The sequence below is a fragment of the Phaeoacremonium minimum genome, assembly GCF_000392275.1.
Source record: "Phaeoacremonium minimum UCRPA7 unplaced genomic scaffold PA7_03_scaffold_359, whole genome shotgun sequence".
NCBI classification, from domain to species: Eukaryota; Fungi; Ascomycota; class Sordariomycetes; order Togniniales; family Togniniaceae; genus Phaeoacremonium; species Phaeoacremonium minimum.
Genome location: NW_006921263.1, coordinates 294,743 through 315,111, shown reverse-complemented (window position 1 = coordinate 315,111; position 20,369 = coordinate 294,743). Strand labels below are relative to the sequence as shown.

The 20,369-nt window shown below is 53.5% G+C and overlaps 7 protein-coding genes across 7 annotated transcripts; 1 reads left to right on the top strand and 6 right to left on the bottom strand.

The window, feature by feature from the left end:
• Nucleotides 1-1,079: 1,079 nt before the first annotated feature.
• Nucleotides 1,080-1,919, bottom strand: UCRPA7_4667 (hypothetical protein; the record flags this gene model as incomplete). The annotated part of the gene is made up of 1 exon (XM_007917218.1): nucleotides 1,080-1,919. The coding sequence occupies one exon, from the start codon at nucleotides 1,917-1,919 to the stop codon at nucleotides 1,080-1,082; it is 840 nt and encodes a 279-aa protein (XP_007915409.1).
• Nucleotides 1,920-3,743: 1,824 nt separating this feature from the next.
• On the top strand, nucleotides 3,744-4,622 carry UCRPA7_4666 (putative 3-ketosteroid reductase protein; the record flags this gene model as incomplete). The annotated part of the gene is made up of 1 exon (XM_007917217.1): nucleotides 3,744-4,622. One exon carries the CDS (start codon nucleotides 3,744-3,746, stop codon nucleotides 4,620-4,622), a length of 879 nt encoding a protein of 292 aa, XP_007915408.1.
• Nucleotides 4,623-4,959: 337 nt separating this feature from the next.
• Nucleotides 4,960-6,880, bottom strand: UCRPA7_4665 (putative major facilitator superfamily transporter protein; the record flags this gene model as incomplete). Its single annotated transcript, XM_007917216.1, has 3 exons — nucleotides 4,960-5,724; nucleotides 5,790-6,251; nucleotides 6,434-6,880. The coding sequence occupies 3 exons, from the start codon at nucleotides 6,878-6,880 to the stop codon at nucleotides 4,960-4,962; spliced, it is 1,674 nt and encodes a 557-aa protein (XP_007915407.1).
• A 1,862-nt stretch (nucleotides 6,881-8,742) lies between these two features.
• On the bottom strand, nucleotides 8,743-9,660 carry UCRPA7_4664 (putative ubiquionol cytochrome c reductase hinge protein; the record flags this gene model as incomplete). The annotated part of the gene is made up of 4 exons (XM_007917215.1): nucleotides 8,743-8,807; nucleotides 8,941-9,054; nucleotides 9,237-9,384; nucleotides 9,568-9,660. 4 exons carry the CDS (start codon nucleotides 9,658-9,660, stop codon nucleotides 8,743-8,745), a joined length of 420 nt encoding a protein of 139 aa, XP_007915406.1.
• Nucleotides 9,661-10,296: 636 nt separating this feature from the next.
• UCRPA7_4663 (putative ww domain-binding protein) lies at nucleotides 10,297-11,146 on the bottom strand (the record flags this gene model as incomplete). Its single annotated transcript, XM_007917214.1, has 2 exons — nucleotides 10,297-10,815; nucleotides 10,868-11,146. 2 exons carry the CDS (start codon nucleotides 11,144-11,146, stop codon nucleotides 10,297-10,299), a joined length of 798 nt encoding a protein of 265 aa, XP_007915405.1.
• Nucleotides 11,147-16,363: 5,217 nt separating this feature from the next.
• UCRPA7_4662 (putative gtpase binding protein rid1 protein) lies at nucleotides 16,364-18,832 on the bottom strand (the record flags this gene model as incomplete). Its single annotated transcript, XM_007917213.1, has 2 exons — nucleotides 16,364-17,375; nucleotides 17,442-18,832. The coding sequence occupies 2 exons, from the start codon at nucleotides 18,830-18,832 to the stop codon at nucleotides 16,364-16,366; spliced, it is 2,403 nt and encodes an 800-aa protein (XP_007915404.1).
• Nucleotides 18,833-19,679: 847 nt separating this feature from the next.
• Nucleotides 19,680-20,249, bottom strand: UCRPA7_4661 (hypothetical protein; the record flags this gene model as incomplete). The annotated part of the gene is made up of 1 exon (XM_007917212.1): nucleotides 19,680-20,249. The coding sequence occupies one exon, from the start codon at nucleotides 20,247-20,249 to the stop codon at nucleotides 19,680-19,682; it is 570 nt and encodes a 189-aa protein (XP_007915403.1).
• Nucleotides 20,250-20,369: the final 120 nt, after the last annotated feature.

Below are 20,369 nucleotides of genomic sequence, written 5' to 3'. Positions count from 1 at the left end.
CAAGGCCCTCCTTGAAAGGGGGGCTGATATCACAGTTACAAATAAAATGGGGTGGACACCACTCAATACCGCAGCTGATAACGGCCATACTGATATAGTCAAGTTGCTTCTCGAAAGAGGTGCTGACCTTACGATTTCAAGCATTAATGGTTGGGTGCCACTCTTAAGTGCCGCTGATGAAGGCCATGTAGACTGCGTGTCGCTTCTTCTTGAATTTGGCGCCGACATCAACCAGAGACAGACCGAGAATGGAAACTCAGCACTTATATATGCTGCGTGGAAGAGAAATGCAGCTTTACTCAAATTACTTCTCGCACATGAAGATGTCGATTTAGTTGCCAGAGACAGTGCTGGACGGACCCCAATATTCTATGCAGCATGGTCAGGTGAAGAGGAGGTAGTGGAACTACTTTGCTTGGATCAAAGAGTTGACCCTGATGCAAAGGATTGCCATGGCATCACGCCATTGTCAGTCGCAGTGAGACGAGGAAACGTCAAAGCTGCAAAGCTTCTTCTCGCAAGCGGGAAACCTGTGCTCAACAGTCAAGACTGTTTTGGACGAACGCCGCTGTGGTATGCCAGAAGATACAATGATGATGAGACAGTCCAACTTCTACTTGACGCCATGAAAGAAAAGGGGGTATCTGAGACCAGCGATGATGTCACTCCTGCCGCAGGAACCAGATATATGGATGATTTTAAAATCTGTTGTAACATCTGTGCCTTATTTATTGGGCCAAGAGACCGTTATGAGTGCGAGATATGCGACGGGCATGATTTCGATATCTGTCTTGAGTGTTATGAAGCAGGGAAGAGGTGTTTCGAAAGCTCCCATGAGTTAAATTTGGTGAAATATGAGGCAGAGCTCGGTGATTGATGTTTGATAGTAAAGTTTGAATAACTTAGGATAGACTACGGAGGTAATATGTGGTCTCGGGGAGCACATCGTACGCGCTCCTCAAAGGTTTTTTTTGATAAAAATTTTTTTTTGTGCCCAATGGGCACATGGAAAAGCCCATATGCTCCGGTCATATGTTAGTAGACTAATCTGTTGTAAAACAGAGGGTTGTCTCAACTTTTTACTGAGTATCGTCTGGCGGCCTGTCCCAAGCCCGCAATCGTGAAGTTTTCTGTTGCGGAGCACTCTCAATTCCGACAAACCTAAGGACCCATTCTCTAACTTTTTGCGTCTTTACTAGTTGGGGATGGGCACGCTTTGACGACTGCATATCAGATGTCGAATAGTGGCCCGCAATGTCTTTCGAATCGAGCTTCTTCCGATAAAGCAAATTCACTTTTGTCATATCCTTGCGAAGACTATGCCCGTAAACCTTCTTCATGAATACATTCAAGGCGACATTCTGCATTAAGACCACATCCTGTGTGCGAAGTCCAGCCAGCACGCTTTGAGCCACCGATTCGGAGGGCAGCCAGAAGGTGACTGAGAAGCCAGACTTGGTCTCGTCGCCGACCAGAACTTCAACGAGCGTCTTGGTCGAGCCCCATCGTGTCTTGACCGTACGGGGAGCTGCGATCGAGATGATGCCTACGATGAGATTAACAGTCATGGTTGCTGGCTCGATGCTTTTCAAGTATGCGGCATTGGGGATGTCCTCCAGGTCGCTGAGATGCTCTCCTCCGTGGTTACCCAAAGGAGGCCGGATGAAGCTGGTAGTGGCCTCACCGCTATAGCGAGAGTACGATTCGTCGCTGGCGAAGGAGGTGTCACCTTCGTTGGAGCTGGGAACTAACTGTGACGAAGGGATCTCATCGTAGACGGCAAGTGAGTGCTCGTAGAATTGGGAGAGGATGTCTTCTGGTGCTTGAATGCTCTCCTCTGATCCAAAGGATGTCTCGAAAGATACGTTCGTCGTATTCAAGAAGTCGGCACTGCTTGGATAATGCTCGACAAGTTGCATGTCATGCTGCTGAGAGAAGCCGGTGGGCACATGAGACCGCTTCAATGGAAGCGATCGCCAGACGGCATGCTGTAAGCTGGATTCGTAGCTTGGACATGGCGCAATTGTAGGCTCTTCCTGATGAGGTAATCGAAGGAACTGAGCAATCTGTGGGTTGAAGTCGGCCAGAAGCGTTGTAGAGGTCCAGTCAATGGTGTCGTTCTCTGGAGCCCCCGTGAAGATCAAGACCTTCCCAGACATGCTCAATTGAGGCACATATGCAGCTTTTGATTAAAGTATCCGAGACTGTTTCAGCTGCATTTGGAAATATTTGGTCTTGACAGGCCAAAAGTACGATGCTGTATAGTTCGCGTCATTGTTCTGTCTTGCACAGGCAACCATTTCCATGTGATACCCAGGGCAACCACCTACCAGAAAAGGCAGACGATGCTGAGGTGATAGGTTCTATATACGGCGCTAGACCTGCCAGCGCGGGGCGGTTGCTGAAGCTTAGCAGCCCTCAGTACCCAGCTGATTGGTAAACCCCACTGCATAACTAGGTATGATCGCCAGGCACGGGCAGGCAGGTCTGCTGCTTGCTGACAATGCCGGCCCCCAGTTGGAGCTGTGCCATCCATTTGGAAACATGCCCGACACCTAGACCATATTTATCAACGGCATTTGCACATGTCTGCTCTCCTTTCCCAGAACAAAAAACATCATTCTTCTTCGTTTGCACGAATAACTCTGAGGCATATCGATATCGCCTTGTACGACACCCAATGACTAGGCTGAGCTCCGTGGACTGATGATCCGTCACGTGTGGATAGGGTGCCGGGGAGGCGGTGCCGGTCCACGCCGACGATGTTTGTCTCGATTGGGCGATTTTGTTGCCTCGACGGAACTTTCCATCATGATGAATAAATCGCCTGTTCCGGGCCCCAGCGTTGCGTTCCCCTAAGCTAAACGCCCAGCGACTATTTTACTGCATTTCGCATTTCTCGGATCGCAATTGAACGGGCTTTTACTGATCCTGGCTGGCAGTAATTGGATCGACACTTGCGCCTCTTCGACTTAGACTTGCGCCTTCACCGACTATCTTTGCATACCGGTAGCTTGCAAATTGACCCCAGCCGACTTCATTTGCGTAATATTCCGTTGAGAAACCGTCGATCCTTTGATTTTGTCATTGCAATTCTCTTGAAAATGGCACCAGCGCCATGGGACGCAGTCCCGCCGGAAAACAGTCTCTTCGTGCTGGTTACTGGGGCAAATAGGTACGTAGACAGCGTCTTCCCATTGCGATATTGCGCATGTCGAGCGATGCCAATCGGCTCTTCAAAGTGTGCCAATTAGTAGAGTTCTCTAACATCATCTAGCGGTATTGGTCTCGGAATCTGCCAGCGCCTCATCGACGAGTTCTTCGCCTCGCGCTCTCCGTCCTCCCACCTTGTCCTGATACCTACCACGCGAAGCTCGACAAAATCTGCGGAGACAATTATCTCTTTACAGAAATACCTCAAAAATGCGGCCAAGACATCGAAGGTGCTGAAGTCGAGGAATCCACGAGAGGCGATTAGTAGAGTTCATATACTCAGTGTGCAGCTGGACCTATGTAATTTGCCAACGATATACAACGCCGCCAACCAGCTCCTGTATGACACAATTAGCAGCCCTGCAGATGACGGCGATTTCGAGGCACTGCATGACATCAAAATCCCACGTCTTGACGTTGTCATCTTCAATGCCGGCATTGGGGGGTGGACGGGCCTTGACTGGCCAAGACTTGCTTATAACTTCGTTACCAAGGGCTGGAGACAGGCGACCACCTTCCCTATATTCAAGATGGGCACGGGCGGATACCTCGTGAACCCAGTGCCGTCAAAGGCTACCGAGGACCCGCCAACTATGGGCCAGGTCTTTTGCGCGAACATCTTCGGGCATTATCTCTTCGCACATGAGCTCATTCCACTTCTGAGCCGCCAGGCCTCGAGCAACATCCCTCACGGCCGACTCATCTGGGAGAGCAGCATCGAGGCGTGCTGGGACCACCTCTCGCTATCTGACTTCCAGGCTCTAGGAACGACCGCTGCGTACGAGAGCACAAAGCGCCTGACCGATGTGCTGGCACTCACCACTGACCTGCCCGGCGTCAGGCCGTACTCCGACGCATTCTTCCAGAACCACAAGTCGGATGCGCAGCCCATCAAGCCGAGGACGTACGTCAGCCACCCCGGCGTAGTTGTCACGACCATCTTCCCTCTCAACTTCATCCTCTTCCACCTGTACAAGCTCGCCATGTACATCAGTCGCTGGATCGGCTCGCCCTGGCACCCCGTCACCGCTTACCTCGGCGCAGTCTCGATGGTGTGGCTCACCCTGGCGTCGCAGGAGGCGCTGGACGCGCAGCACGCCGAGCGCATCAAGTGGGGGTCGGCCACGGACCGCCTGGGACGCAGCTACGTCAAGAAGACAGAGGTCGAGGGCTGGGGCTGGGAGGGCAAGGTGGAAGACGAGGACGCCCTCGCGAACGACGAGGCAACGGGCGTCCTGCGCAAGATGGTGGGCCGCAAGTCTGGCGCCAAGTACCTCACCGAGGAGAGGAGGCAAGAGTTCGAGGCGGTGGGCGCGGAGTGCTGGAAGGAGATGGAGAGGCTGCGCAGTGAGTGGGAGGCACGAGTGGGTGTTGGCGGTGGTGCAGCGAGGAACGGCAAGGCGCACTGATGAGGCCTGAAAAAAGGGGGACACAACATCAGCATATCACCGCCTCCCGACACGAATCATGGTATACACGATCACGCACATATATGAATGGTCATGGACAAGACCGGTCATATATACATAGATAAAGAGCCAGAGCGATTCGGGTATTTAGCGAAGGCTAATTAAGTAATTGTAATCTCTATACGCAAAATACAACGCAGTACATATATATACCCTCCATGCATTCAATATCCCACACATGGAGCACATGTCATATATATACCGGCGGGTGAGTGAGTGAGTGGCCTGCCACCTATCCTATCAAACATGCAGCGCATATATGAACACGCACATATTATCACGCTGCCGCTGCCGCCCCCGGCCCTAGGACCAGGTCATCCGACCGGACTCTCCTGAGCCGGACCTTGTCTTTCCTGCCAAACAAGCCGAGGAACATCGGCAACGGCATGATGGCCAGGGCGACGACGGCCTGGAAGATGAGCGCCTTGTGCATGTTCTTGGGCGGGTTCGCATCCTCCCCGGAGCGCAGGGCGTCTGAGACGACGATGAAGATGCCGCCGAGGAGCTGTCCGCCGCCCCAGCCCAGCGTGGAGGTCACCTCAGGACTGACGGGATGGGTCAGCTCGACGAGGTACTCGACGGCCACGGGGACGAGAGCGAATGAGGCAGCGCCGAGAATGGAGAGCACTACGTAGGGGCCTGCGATGTCGCGGGTCCCTGGCATCCAGATGAAGATGAGATAGGTGATAGCGATGATGGGCACGGCGATCTTGATTGCGAGCAAGAATGCTTTGGTGCGGTCGAGGATGGGTGATGTGATGGCTGAGGCCACGAGGCCGACAACGATCAAGAGCGCACCTGCGATACCGGAGTCGGTGTCATTGAAGCCGTAAGGCTCCATAAATTGGTTAAGGAGAGAGGTGATGGAGTTGAAGAAGCCGACGTATACGGCAAAAGGGATGAAGATGAGCCAGAACTCGAGGGAGCCTGTGAGCACCTTGACTGAAGCATGGAGGCTCATCTTTGGCGTCTCGCTGGAAGGGGCGGCTGGGGTTGGTGGTTTTGCTGGGATAAAAAATGAGGGGATAGCGCAGATAGAGGACTATTTTCATGGTGTGAGCGTATGTCCAGTGAAGAAGAACGAGACAACAAAGGGGCATAACTCACAATGATGGAAACATAGAGGACGCCATTGGGAACCTCACTGGCCTTGGTTACCCAGAAGGGGACAATCAACTGGCCAAGAGCTGCGCCAAAGGGGTTGGCAAGACTCATAAGAGCCGTAGCGGCCACACGCCCGCGGTTTGTGAACCACAGATCAGAGTATCGCGTCGGGGCAGCCAGCACGAACGGTTGCGCCAGCCCCGTCAAGATCTGGCCGAACATGACCACGCCATAGGTACCGTTCGTGCCCCCACGAGTACCTCCATACCGGACCCAATTACCGATGAGAACGAGAACTGCCGCGGTCACAATTGACGGGCGAGGACCCCAATGGAGCACGTAGATGACTACTGGAGTGGCGGCGCAAAATGAGAACATGAAGGCTGTGCTCAGCCAGTTCACAATGGACTCGCTCGTGTTGAAATACTCGGCAGAGCTCGACGCAACAGGCGCAAATGTCAACCACTAAGCAGAAAGGTCAGCCTCGTCAGGTACGCGCGAGAAGGTCAATCAGTCGATCGGCGGTAACAACGGATTGCCAATTAGCCCAAACACACCCTCTTCCACGATTGGAAAAGTGAGGTGATCATACATGCGCTTCCGAGTCGACGAATAAGGGCGGCACCGGAGGAAAACAGAGTGCTTACATCCCAGCTGACAATGATATTCAGCAACGTGAGCTGCACGAGACCAAACCACCGTCGCTTATAGACTTTATATGTGACACCGGTGCCGTCTGCACGGGGCCGTCCCTCGTGGATGAGCGCATCGACACCGAAGTGTGGGTAGTCGTCTGCGGATCGCGTGCGGGCACCGGCGCCGGTGCGGTCGTCGAGCTCGACATCGCGCACCGAGTCGGGCTTCATCATGATGGTGGTGGTGTCGTCGCTCTTCGTGGGGCTCAGCGCCGGGTCGGTGCTCCCGAGCCGTACGTGGCCGCCCTTCTTCCACGATAGGTCGTCGCCGCCTCGATCGCTGGACGATGACCCCATGGGCGGCCTGTCGTAGCCGTACTGCTGGTGCTGGTCCTGGTGCTGTTCGTTGCTTCGGCGCTGCGCCAAGTCGTCGCCGTCCGTGTGTTCAGCTGCGGCCATCACCTTGTGGCTGCGAGCTGGGAATCGGAGGCGCCCCTTCTACTATAGTACGCACGCACGCACACGCGCCAACAAAAGAGTTTCGCTGAGAACCACACCACTGTCTGGTGCCAAACTGCAGGCGTCCGGCGCTGTCTGGTCTGCTATTGCCGCCTCTGGCCTAGCGCTGGTGGGCAGGATCGATAGGGTGGGCGAGCTGAGATTGCCTGTCAATTGCCCCTGGAGCGAAGGAGTCCGGCTCTCGAATGCTTCCCGAAAGTCAAAGTCTCGCTCGGTTTGTAGAAGAGATGTAGAAATGACACCTTTGACCGCGGAGAAGCAAAGCAAGAGAGAAAAGAAGGATGTTGGGAGCAGTTCACACAAGAAGAAACCAACAAGACAGACAAGATTAGCGAAGGACCAGCCCCAGACGGATAAGGCGCCCTGGCTGTCCTGCCGGCGTGCTGCCGGCCGTCTCGAATGGACATGGCCAGAGGAAGAGGGTCGCAACGGCCCATTGACGAGCATGGGGTCTGGCCGCCGCCCGGCTGCATCAACCTCGGATCTACTAGGTACTCTAATGTTATCTTTGAACTCTGGCGCCGTCGTTTTGCTGTGGTCACAGAGGCACCGTCTTCCCCTTTCAGCAATGTGCTCCAGGGCCAAACCCAGCATCCGACAATGCTATTCCGTTTCGTGAACTGAACCACCTACCTAGGTACTCTAGTAAATTCAACTGATTGACTGCATGGATTTCAACTTTTTACCACTACTGTAGTGCCGTCTCGCATGTCACTTAGCGTTGCGAAGCACGAGACCATTTCCTGTGATTCAAAAATAGGGGAGTCGAAAGGGGCGTATTCGTTAAATACACTGGAACCGTTATACCTTGAGATGCCAAATCAGCAGTGGAATTCTGCTCTACAAGGTGCTCAATTGGATGAAGGCAATACCAAGCAGAAGGAACTGATCCTCTTGAAGGGAATCTTCTAACGGTTGATTCGGCAGGATGGGACGGTTTGCAAGGCTTTGAACGTGTAGGGAAATTACTAAGAATACCACTTATTGAAGCGCAAGCGAGGCGCCGAGTCTCCTTTTGGCCATACTGCCGAGTTGTGTAACCCATGCCCCCGTGCGCATCCTGGCAACCGACCCGATCTAAGGGGCTTTTTCGACAACTCTTCACTATGGATTCCAAGGCAATGCTTCAAAAAGAGATCTACAGCCTACCGCATGGCGTTTTTCACCTGTTACTGAGTTGCAGCTGTAGATAACCAATAGAGACTAACATGTCTCGCTCCAAGTGAGGGGTTGGCGATATGCCTTGGAGATCATGCGGGCATGTCGGCGCCCGCGGCCTCTCGTAGAGATAACATACCTTCACCTGTGGCTTGAATGAACCCCTCTTTCAGCTTTTTGGAGACAGAGCAACTCAAGCGATGCCGAAACGTTCAAGTCTCGCATGTGATTTACGGAGTTTGTTCAGTTTCAAATTGGGTTGTCCAACACTGTACTCCGTCTAGACGGTGAGCGTTTGGAGAGTGACTGCAATATCCTCCTTGTGCCATAAAAAAATAGCGAACCTGAAATTCACGAGATGATGCGTTGTTGTGTGAGAAAATTCTAATTCGGGTTATGCAGGAATTTATCATACACAGGGACAAGGTGAGCATGGACCTGTTTCAGACAGCAGTCCATTCTGAACCTCGCCTGTTACAGACCATACCACAACATCGTACAGGGTTAAGGGTCCCCATCGACCGCCTTCAAAAAGGCCCCCCAGGCATCGTATCGTAAGTCAGTCTCCTTCTTTCCAGAAGCACTCCTTCGACATGGGATTGCGTCGATCGATACCGTGGCTGAGCCTATCGTGTGTTCTTGATTTATTTGAGCTGAGACCACAGCTTGGGAGCGGCGCATTGGGTGGCGCAGTGGGCGAGGTGGAAGACTGCAGCATGCTTGTTAGCCATAACACTTCATGATGAACTCCTCAGCAGTTATCGCAGCGGCAATCCAAAATGTCAAGACCGCAAGCCACAGAACGCATCCGAGTAAGTGATAGGGGACGTTGCTTGACATACACTCTTCGACACAATCCTCCTTGGGGCCATCCTCGCCCTCGGCGTTGGTGACTCGCTCAACGCACTCATCAAAATGGTGCTTGGCCGGAGCGCATTGCTTGGACTCCTTGCATTCTGTAACCAGTCGTCGTCAGCCATCATTCAATGTCGGGCATCCAGTCCCTTGCTCATGTAAGGCCGAAGCAATGTCTGGAGCGCAATCATAACAGAGGAGCAACGCTGCGCGTCCTCATATAACTCATGCCATCACCTGACATTGATGGTATATCGTGATCGCTGGTTTCGTAGGCACTCACCCTCTTCAAGCTTCTCCTTGGGGTCGACAATCTCCTCTTCGTCCTCGTCTTCCTCCTCCTCTTCCTCATCATCGCCGCCCTCCTCGGCATCCTCAGCATCGTCGGATTGCTCGGTGGCCTCCTCGTCCTTGCTGTCGTCGCTGGACTCCTGCAACCGTGATGTTAGTCATTCGTTCAACATCATTCGTGCAACGTCCGTAGAAGCTCAATCGGGCAGCGAGATCCCTCTCATGATGCTATCCGCCCACACAGAGCATCCTAGATGGTTCCCAGAGCTCGAGCGGACGGACGGAGCAGGGTGGAGGAAGAGCTTGAGCTCATTCGTTCGTACCTCTTGCGGCTCCTCGGCAGGCGCCTCAGCCTCGGCCACGCTCCATGGCGCGGCGGCCTCGACAAGGTCGGTGATAGCTTCCCAGATACCCATTGCGATCAACCGGCGTGGCCGCTGTGGTCAATGGCTGCTGCTGTGGACGGATTTGCGGTGTTTTGATGGGTGGTCCGAACAGAATGTTGGCGTGAGAAGAGCTTCTGGGACCCGGAAAATCAGGTAGCGAAAATCGACCGGTAACCGTGAATTGAGCGAATTTGATTGGCTACCTGCGACTGGTCCGGCTGTTCCCGAGATCACGTGGTACATCACGATATCGTCATCGCGAACAGCTTTAGCTTGGAATAGCCTTGCACTTTTCAGCTACACATTTCTTGGGGGATAAATAAAATCCTTTGCTTGTAATGAATTGTCATGAATAGAAGATCTACAACTTTCTTCCGAGTCAATACAGAGTCGCTTATGCTCACCTATAGCGCAGCCTAGATCTCGCTTTCTTAACACACACGAAAAGAATTGCCCATGCCAAATTCAGACCCAAACCTTGAAACCAAAGCAGATGGACCGTCCGTCTTTTCTAAAAGAATGTTATGGATAAGGTAGCAGCGTCGGGTATCATTTTATCATTCCATGACATGCTGCAAAGCCTTGGCGAGCCTCGAAACTCATTCTCTCATTACGCAAACACACCCAGGTACACTTGGCAAGGAGAACCTCCTGGATAATACAGAATCACTCACCCCGCTCTGCTTCTTGGCGAATTCGTTCTTCGAATCTTCCGCTGACAGCTTGGGCTTGGGCCTCGTCGTAATCGGGAGGAGGCTCGTCCGGCGTCTGTTGATTTGGCCGTCCTTGTACTGGCTCAGCGGCAGGCTGTGTGATACTTGGCATAGGAGCCGCAGCAGCCTGACTGTGGTCATTCGGGTCGTACGGCGGCAGGTCTTCGTCGTGAACGACGGCGTCGCGGACCGATTGGCCTGTAGCTTGAGCAAATTGTTGCAAACGGTCCCGTATCAAACTATACTTCCTGTTGAAACTGTCCATCCCGCCCTCGTTGAAGGTAAGTGTCAATTCTAGTAGGGGAATCTCCGCAGGGATTCCACCGTTTACAGTCGGTGTCACCGTGCCATGCCAACGCCAGGCTCCGAAACCCAGGAAGCCTCCCGACGAGGGATGGGTATCGTTGATATTTAGGATGGGGGCCGCGAAGGACTTGAATTGCTCTGTCGGTCGTGCTGCAAGATAGATCACCTAAATCCCGTCAGTTAGAAGCCGGCCAAGATGAAGCTCGTTAAGGGCTCACTCGTTTATTCGTGACGTAGGCCTTTCCATCTAGGCAGTTGATGGAAAAAGGGTGGCTCGCCTGCAAGGGCTTGGGAACCGAGAGCTCCAAGCTCACTCGAGGTGGCGTTATAAGAAGGATCTGCTCATCCGGGAGCCGCTCAATGTCCTTGCCGTTCTCCTTCAACATCACCCAGCTAGCGTCCTGGTCAACATCTCGCCCCTCAATAGCTTCATTCTCGCGTGAGGTATTCTGGGCTAGAATGCTTGTGTGTTGGAGACTGCCCTGGTAGGTATCCATGGGGCGAGGGATATGACAGCATAAGCTGCGGATGCTGGGGAAGCAAAGAAAAGGCTCACATGACCGGGAAGGTCATGAGCTTATGTGAAGCGGGGAAGGGAAATGATGAATGAGTGGGAGAAGGAGGGAGGAGTGTGATGTAAGAAGTGAGAGGGGATATAGGAGGAGTAGTAGAGGTGACTAACTTTATCGACATTTTGAAGCAAGCCGATGACAGAGATACAACGAAGCTCCTGCGCAGCTACCAACTATTCGCTCGGAAGCTGAGGTACACACAGACGGTATAGCTCGCTCACGGAGCGGCACGGCTTGCAGGAGGACGGAGATCTGGTAACAATAGCCTGTGTTCTAACGCATGTAGAAGTGGGCCGACGCTTGCTGCCTCGAGTGAAGTGTCCCAGGGCGTCTGTGTCGGCTGCTCTCTAAGGATACTCTTCGTGCGAACTGCGAGCGAACGTGGCGGCGAGAATCGGATGCAGACACAGCTATTGGTGGGGAACAGAGCTGCAAGGAAGCATGAGAAGACCAGCTAAGGCTGTCTCGAAGTCTATGTATGTGAATGTATGTATGAACGTATGTATGTATGTGAGTGAGTCTTAAGACATCCAGGTCGAAGGTGCAGGCGATGTAGGATGACAGGGATGGCAGGGATGCATGCGGGTGGTGTTCGCTGATGTACCCTACTTGGGCGAATGTTTCGTTTCGAGGATCTCTGTCCAGCAAATGTGCATGCAGGTCGATTGGTTGATTGTAGCTAAGCTCGTAAGATAGGCCAGGAGGAGGTACGCCTTGACCGGGGCTGCATCGGCTGGGCAAGGTCTAGCTAGCAAAGACGAGGCCCTCTAAGGTATGTATGTAAACTCGGTACAATTACCAAGAGACTGCTTGCTAGGATCGGAATGGTTAGATGGTTGGATGGGTGAATGGATGGATGGATGGATGGGTGGATGGATGACTGGAGGGCTGGTTGAGCGAATGGGTTGTGGTTGTCGGGGATTTGCGATGCGTGAAGAGCCCAATGACTGTGTCCACCAGATTGACGCTTGCTATGACATATGAGTTGTGGAGGGGTCACCAAACTAAGCTAGAGAGCCATAGGTGAGGCGTTTTGGGCGGAAGATCGTCTGGGTCGACACTGTCCAATAACTGAACCCCTCGGCTTGAGCCATGTGGAGCCAGTGCAAGCTCCTTAGCGAGTCGCTACCTAGGGACTGCGTTGTTGTGAAGCTCCGCTGAAGAAAGCAAGAGCGGACCCTTTGCTAGCACCGTTCGCACCTGCCGACTACAGGCCCAAATAGCCCCAAGCCTGCGTAAGTGCCTCCGGTGGTGCTTCACTTTCCTCTCTTTGTCTGCCTCTCCTGCACTCTTCATCTAATATCTACATCCTAACTTTTGTACTACACCTGCAAGGCTCCAGCTAGGCGGAGCTGCTTAACTGCAAATTATTCGACGTACAGTAGCCTCTCTGGCCCCCCCTTTTTTCCCTTTGATGAATCAATCATTGAGCGTAGCCGCCGCCGGCGAGCGCGGTTGATGCTGGTTTCGTGTCGTGCGGAAAAGCAAGCACTGCACAATCCCATCCTATCCCATCGCATCCCATCACGCAGGCATGGGACGACGATGGGCCTAGCCAAGGGGGGTCGTATAATCTTGTACCTCTCGCTTCCCAATCAACGGAAACTTTACCTCCTTACTTTACCATCTGCCATCTCAGGTACATCCCGGCTTTCGATTCTATATATGTATCTCGGCATCGCCTCAGACCTGAATCTAGGCCTGGACCCTGGATCATATTCGGATGATTTCTGACGCACTAAAGCACAGTGCAGCGCGGCTCGCTGTTGTTTTTTACTTGCCAACAAACGACTATACAGAGGGGTCATGTATCGATCTGCCATAGCCGGCTCGATTCAACAGAACGAGGGGCAAAAACAATGCCTTTTTCCCACTGTGCGAGCCCCTCGTTCGGGTTGCATTGGACTGCTTCTTCTGGAAGACTAGACCTGGCCCTTTCTTCGGACCTTCTTCCTTCCAGGTGCCAGCGGAGAGGCTGACTTACAGGCTACTCCGGAAATCCTGAAGCCTTCCATCGAGCCTGATCGGCTAAACCCCCTGCAAGGCAAGCAAAGGTAGTGTGGGTATCTGCGTCAAACTGCCTCCACGTGAATCTCTAGCCCCTATGTGAGACCAGAGACGGCGGGCTTGGAGCCTCTCTCAAATTCTCCATCCCTCTCTCACAGACTTGCGTTTGTTATGCCGTGCCTGGCCAGCCCTACTTGCGGTCTAGAGTCTGGACTGGTCGCGTCTTATGACATGTTGGGGGGACCTTGTGGCACGGACTGCATGTCCGACTGTCTTTCTCCAAGAGCTGCTATTCAATCGGCTCCAGCCCTGTTTACCAGGTAATATTGCGAGACTGCTGCTTACCCACGCATGTATGGAAGGGGGATGGGATGGCCTTGCATCCTCCTAAAACCCCTCCTGATCAAAATCCATCGAGGACTCCATTTAAACCACTCGTCCGGCCTTGCCCGAAAGAGTCAGCCTAAGGTACCTCGTCACCCGCTGTGAGTTGACCGAATCAAAGTCATGATTGGGTTGAATGCCCACACCGGGGCTGCATCATAGTCCTGTCCCAATGGTCGCAAATGAGACAAACATTATGCAACTTGTTTCTCTTGGTCGACCATTCCCAGGCTCCCGTTTGCTCGGTGTCTCTCGGCATATGATATGCAGTGCCTTTGAAGAGTATCGATTACCGATCATGAACACCATGACCTGGAAAGACCTCGGTGTACATGTTCGAAATCAATGAGGTCTCCGCTCCCAAGATCGTATGTTACTCCAGCTCGCTTTTCTTTTTCTTTTTTTTTTCCTTGCTTCGGTCTGTCCGGGATCTTTCCTTGTGTTTCGATTTACCGGACAACATATCCATTTTTGGACTTGGTCTGTTCAGGACGCGAGGAGAGCCGCATTGCATCTGTACCCTTAGCCTGACTGCCATCTCACCACCTCCACATATGATGTTGACATTCGGTCAAGGCCAATTTTGTCTCTCCGTACGCACCACCGATGAGTGTCGTTGCCCAATCCCAGCATTGTTGACTTTCCGGTATCGCAATCTGCTTGCAGTATCGTCACACTTCTCCACTCTATCTGGGGACCGCCGGGGCCACTGGCTGTCCCTTAAGATACCGGGCTCCTGCGCCATGGATGGGGTATCTCGAAGTCAAGCGTATTTATACGTCGTTGACATGCAAGTGCCAAGGCATCCTCATGCCTGGCGGTGGAGCTGTGTCGTCAGGGTTCAAGCCCCGCGAGAAAATTGTGTCGTTATTTCGAGTGCAAGTGGTGCTGCTTCCGTTGCAGAATCCGGGTTGACGGCATATTTGGATTCGCTACTGATTGGTTCACCCTGCACGGCAGCTCCCGATAGGTTCAAAGGGTAGCGTCCGTGTAGGAGCGGATATCCCACACTTCCCCAACCTCAGTGTTCCAACTACACGCCATTGGTGCCTTTCCGCGCCCATGGCCTACTGTCAGGAAATCCTAACGACTCTCAGCCCAGAGACCTGCGCTCTGAATGTCCTAGTGTCTGCTCATTGTCATTTTGATCTCACACTAGGATTGTGAAAAAATATGGCACCGTTCAAGGCAAGTAGCACAAACTGTTGTCCAAAGATAGCCTAGCTGGTTCCTGAAAAGGCAGCCACTATGAGTCTAAGTGAGATTTTTTTGGCCACACAATCGTCCTTTACATGATCTCGTCGACTATGAACCCAGTGTGCTTCAAGGCTACTCTCTGATTACCGAACTTGACGTTCATGAGATACTTGTCGTCCGGAACGACAGCGCGGCCATATTCCATCGGCCCGACATCCAATCGCCCATGTACTTATCCCTACGATCCTGCACTCTCCCCTTGGACAATACCAAGCACATGCTGCAGCGAACTCATCTCACACCGCCTGGGGCAGTGGGCATTGCCCAAAGCAGGCGAATGCAGCATGTGGGGGAAGCAGATAGCCGGCCAGGATGGCGGACCTCGGGGACAAGGGAGGACGATATGCAGTGCTGTCATGCTCTGCTGAGTTGTCGACGTCACCAGCATGCACATCAACCAGCACGGGCTTTACATGTAAGTCTATGTAGGTAGATGATCTGTCACTTCCTCTGTTCTTCTGAAAGACGGGTTATCGCTCCAGCATGACGGCTCGTCATACTTGCAGATCTGGATGAGCCAGAGGGTTATCGACGGTTGGAGCGGGTACAGCGACCAGAACGCCAGGCAAGAGACGATTACTGCGCGCTGCGCGCTGCAACTCTGATCATGCAGATGGCCGCACGCTGGGCCTCGCCGACGGCCACCGAAACCCCGTGCCAATGCCTTCCGACGAACACTGTGCAGAGCGATCCAATAAAGACCGTGGCTGTCCATCACTCCCGGCAGATGACTGCGCGGGAGCCGTCATCTTGAGCTTCAGGCATAAGTGACGACTGCCGACGCCAGACGAGGGAGGTGAGAGGCTCACAAGCCGCTTAGGCTACACGGGACCACGATATGACTGCTCACCTATCCAGACTCTGACGTCTACTGGTTGTGAAGATGAGTACTCCCTAGCGAATCAGGGGTACTCCCTCGCATCGTCCAGAGGCAGCTGCTACCAAGATTAAGGCGCCATTTTCGAAGGATCCCTCTCACATGTCGGACTAGAGTTCTCGCAGCTGACGCGCAGAGAGATGACAGATAGGTAAATACGACAGCACTGATCACAACTCACTGGCTCTTTCGCACCTGCAGCCCAGATCGCCGTCATGGAATTCGTTGATTTCATTTCATTAACCATGCCATCATAAACAACATGAAAGAACCGGTAACCCCTATGTCCAACCATAATTACCACATAATAAGAAAACACTTGCCGTTTTCCCCGCCGTAGACCATAGTGCTACCCAATGGAGTCCGGGAAGAGGAAAACAACCAAGTTCAAGAATACACGTTGACAGTCATGCAATTTTATCTCCAAACTCCAATGATGTAAAACCCACGAGTGATCTGAGCTTGATCGCAACGTAACCACTTAGTGTACTGTAGTAGGGACCGAGGAGGAAAGCTGCTGAGATTCGTAACGGCCAGCAACGGTATAGGCGTTCTACACTCCTTGCGAGGATGTGAACCAGTGCATGTTACAGGAGCCACGACATATCGCTCCCCAACTAGGCAGAGGACTTGCCGCCCGCGAGGGGGCCGTCCAGTGCAAAGTCCAGCTTGGGCATGTCGAGCTTGGGCGGCGCCTCTTCAGCCTTCTTCTTGCCCGCGGCGCCGCCGCCGCCGGCTTTCCTCGGCGAACTACGCGTCTCCGGGGGCGGCCCAAAGCGCACGTCCTTGACGTCCCAGCCGTCCTCAGCCGCGGCAGCCACCCACGTCCTGAGGCCGTCGTGGACGCCCGGATAGAACTTCTCCTTGCACAACCGTAGGCTGCCGCCCAGGCAGCGCTCGAGCCCGGAGATGCGCAGGTGCTCTCTGAGTCTGTTGCGCTCGGCGGCCGTGGGGGTGCAAGCAATGATGGCGTTCATCAGGTCCAGGTGAGAGGCCAGGTAGTTTGTTGCGTCCCACTCGACTCCGCCGACGTAGGGAGCGGCTGGCACTGGTGGTCGCTCCTGTGGGAAGTGGCGGGCCATGTAAGCATAAGGTTCATTCGACGCTACGTCCTCGTGGTGGCCCGTGGCTAGCGCCTGGGACGTCGACGATGCGGACGAATCGCTGCTGCCTGTTGGCGTCTGACCTCCCTTGGAAGGCTTGTCGCCAGCTGGCAAGGACACGACGTTCAGGTTGTGCAGGAAGATCCAAAAGACCTCCTTGGTGACACTGACCACCTCCTTACACCACACTCGGTAAGGCCGCTCCCGCCTCATCTCCAGGACGAAGCTCACTGGGCGTTCTTCCTCCTTGGCTTCGGGGTCACGGAGATAGGAGAGAACCGTCTGGGCCCGCGACATGCGCTCTTGTGGAGTGGAGCTCTCAATGTAGGTAAGTAGTACAGATGTGATGATGTTGCGAGTCGTAAAGTCACTGGGACCTTTCTTCTCCGGATCGAAGATCATATGGATCAGGGCTGGGAAGAGGGATGGCTGGATGGAGTGTAGGTACTGCAATGCCAACGCCGTCGTGCATAACGCCTTCAGGCAAAGAAGGTTCTCGTGAAGGAGGGCATCTTCATGCTCCTCTCTGTAAAGGGGGTTAGCGACGTGTCCGGCGACATCTCAACCACGTAAACTGGGCCCATTCACTCACCTCCATTCGACCTCCATGATGCGGTGCAGTAATCCAACAATCTCCTTCATGCCGCCCTGGCGAATAAAGTCTTCCGCCCATGCCACCCTCTCATTCCGCAGTAGCAGCCGAAGCTTGTGGAGCTTTCCAACTTCGACAAGCTCCGGCTTCTGAACTTTGCGGAGGTAAGCAACAAAGTCGCCCGGGTTGTGTGCCCCAGTAACCTTCGCAAGTAAACCATTGCTAGAAGATGAACCGGCTGACTCCGGTCTGTCACTAGCGACACTGTCTGTAGACTTACTCCTGAAGTGCCGACCTAGAGTCCCTTCCTTCTTCCCCTTTTTGGTAGGGGACACTGATGGCTTAGGTCGAGACTTGGACAAAGTCAGGCTTCTGCCTCGGCTGGTCTTCTTTTTGTCATCCTGATGCCCAGAGTCGCCACCAGCGCCTTCCATTGACGTATCACTATCATTGGTGCGCGGACGCTCCAGCTTCTTCGCTTCTGCCTCCGCCCAGTCCTGACGGATAAACTCCATCTTGATTGTACAGTTTAGATTGCGCATCTTGTACCGCTGATTTTCTGGAATGTTGCGACGATCTAACATTGCCTCGAGATGCTTATCAATGTCTTTAGGGTCTATTAATGGTTCGGTTGGCTCTTGAGCCGATGGCTTCGTCTTCTGGCCAGAGCCTGCGAAAGCACCGAAAATTCTAGGGCGGGACGCGGACCGCGCCTTGCGCCATGTTGATGATTTCTGGCTTGTGCTGGCATCCTTAGTCCTTGACCTGCCTCTCTCCTCCCTTCTATCGGCATCGGGCCTCGGAGTAGACTGCGGTTGGAAAGACATTGGTCTCTGTTTCTTCACGACCCCTTCGCTAGGGCTCGGTTGGTCGTTTCGACCAGTGTATGAATTCATTCGCAAGAACGGGTCACTGCCAGTATCAAAAGGTGACGATAAATTTGAACTGCTCCCAAGTCCCTGGCTGCAGAATTGAGCGTAGATTGGAGGCGGCGGGGACGGGTCGCTCAGCGAGCTAGGAGGCGTCCTATTCTCCTTGTCCTTTGTTTGTCTCGTCTCTTCCTCGACAAGTTTATTCAAGTCCTTCGACGATTTCGGTCGCGAGAGGAAGCCGACCAGGTTCGTCGTTGATTTGGTCTTCTTGGGCTTGGTTGGAGAGTCTTCCTTGGGCTCCTTCGTCTTGGCCAACTTCGTAGTGTCCTTGCTTCCCAGCGACTTTAGAGAAACGGTAGCGAAGCCGCTTTTCTGTGGTGAGCGTTGGTTCTCGGTGTTGGTTCTCCCCGCTCGATCTTCTGGGAGTTTCTTGGGAGACCGTGAAGCCGAGTCCTGTCGATTCTGCTGCATCTCTCCTAACACGCCCCCGCCAAGCCGGCCAAATTTGGGGAAACCCATGTTGGAGCTATCTGTATAGTCAATAGCTCCTGAAGTAGAAGTAATGACACCATTGACGTTAACTGCTGTTAGGTCTGCGGGAGGAAGTACAGCGCCATCCGAGTTGTCTCGTTTGTGGATGAAGGATCGAAGAACCGCAGACTTAGACCGCTGATGGTGCCGCGGGCCACCGGGCAAGCTGTTGTGGGAGTCGCTCACTGCAGCCATGTCTGATTCAATGGCTCTGTTGCTGAGCAAAGAACAATGGACTAGATGAGACAATGGGAGCGGGAAGGGAATACAGTGTCCGATTGACAGCTGTGGTATGCTGCGGTGCGTACCAGAGATGCCAGATGATTACCTCAAGCCATAACCGTCATAAAGAGTAAAAAAGTTAAGTCTACCATGCACCTAAAGCCCAAGCTGTGAATGGAATGGAATGCAACTGGAATGGAATCGAAGTGGAGGGATCGAAAAGCTGGAGGTTTGGGGCGGCCGGCTGAGTTTCCGGGCAATGGGTGAGGTCTGGGTCTTGTTGTCTGGTTAAGGTGGGCAGACGTTGCCCCAGCGACAGACCGCCACCGACGTCTTATCGCACTTATCGCCCGAGACCCCAGGGACCATTAAGACAGAATTGCCCCACATTCAACCACTTACACGAGTTTAACACGAGCATTCTCACATTGAATTCGAATCAACATAATAATTGTATGTCCGCAAGTCTTCACAAAGTCTCAGAGAGTCCTGTAATTGGTGGAAGGAAGAGTTTCAATTGATCATTAACAGTAACGTTATGCCCGCAATGCCCTCATTGTTCGTGTCATACCTGCATCTACTCTCATGTTCGTGTTTGTAGAGAAGCCGCTCTCTACTCGTTGTCCTCGTCCTCATCGGACTCAACCTCGCTGTCCTCAGCCTCAGCCTCCTCCTCCTGCTCCTCCTCCTCCTCCACCTCGAGGCCGCGAGCGATTCTCTCCTGCTTGTCGGCCTTCTTCTTGTCCAACAGGTCATCCATCATGCGTCGCGGGCGAAACACGCCCGTCTTGTCGTCCTTGCGCCAAACCCTTGGGCCACGGAACCACGGCGGGGCCACGAAGTTGGTGCCATTGGGTGCGTCGGCGTACCGGCGGGTGTAGGCTGTGATGAGATGTCTCGCCGTCTGCATCTGCTTCCAGCAGGGGACACCATTGTCTCTGCCCCGACGGACTCTGGTGCCGGCCTCTTCGAAGTTCAAAGAGCGCATCTTGTGCGTCTGGGCGCAATGCCAGCAGTGGCCGCCGGGGTGTGCCGGTCTGTAGCCCTGCATTCGCACCTTTCTGGCCTTGAGGCGGAGTCTCTCCTCGTGGGCCTCCTCTTCACCGGAGCGATGCTTGAATGTCTCAAGAAGCTCTTGGTTGGCGATGGTCGCCTCGTTGACGAGAATCTTTTCAGCCGTCATTGTGGTGGCCAATTGACTGGTGTGGGATGGTGATTGAGTTAAATGGAGGAGGTGAAGATTTGACCGAGGCTTGATGAGTTGTATTGTGGTTGACTGCCACAGGCGAAGATCAACTGGTCT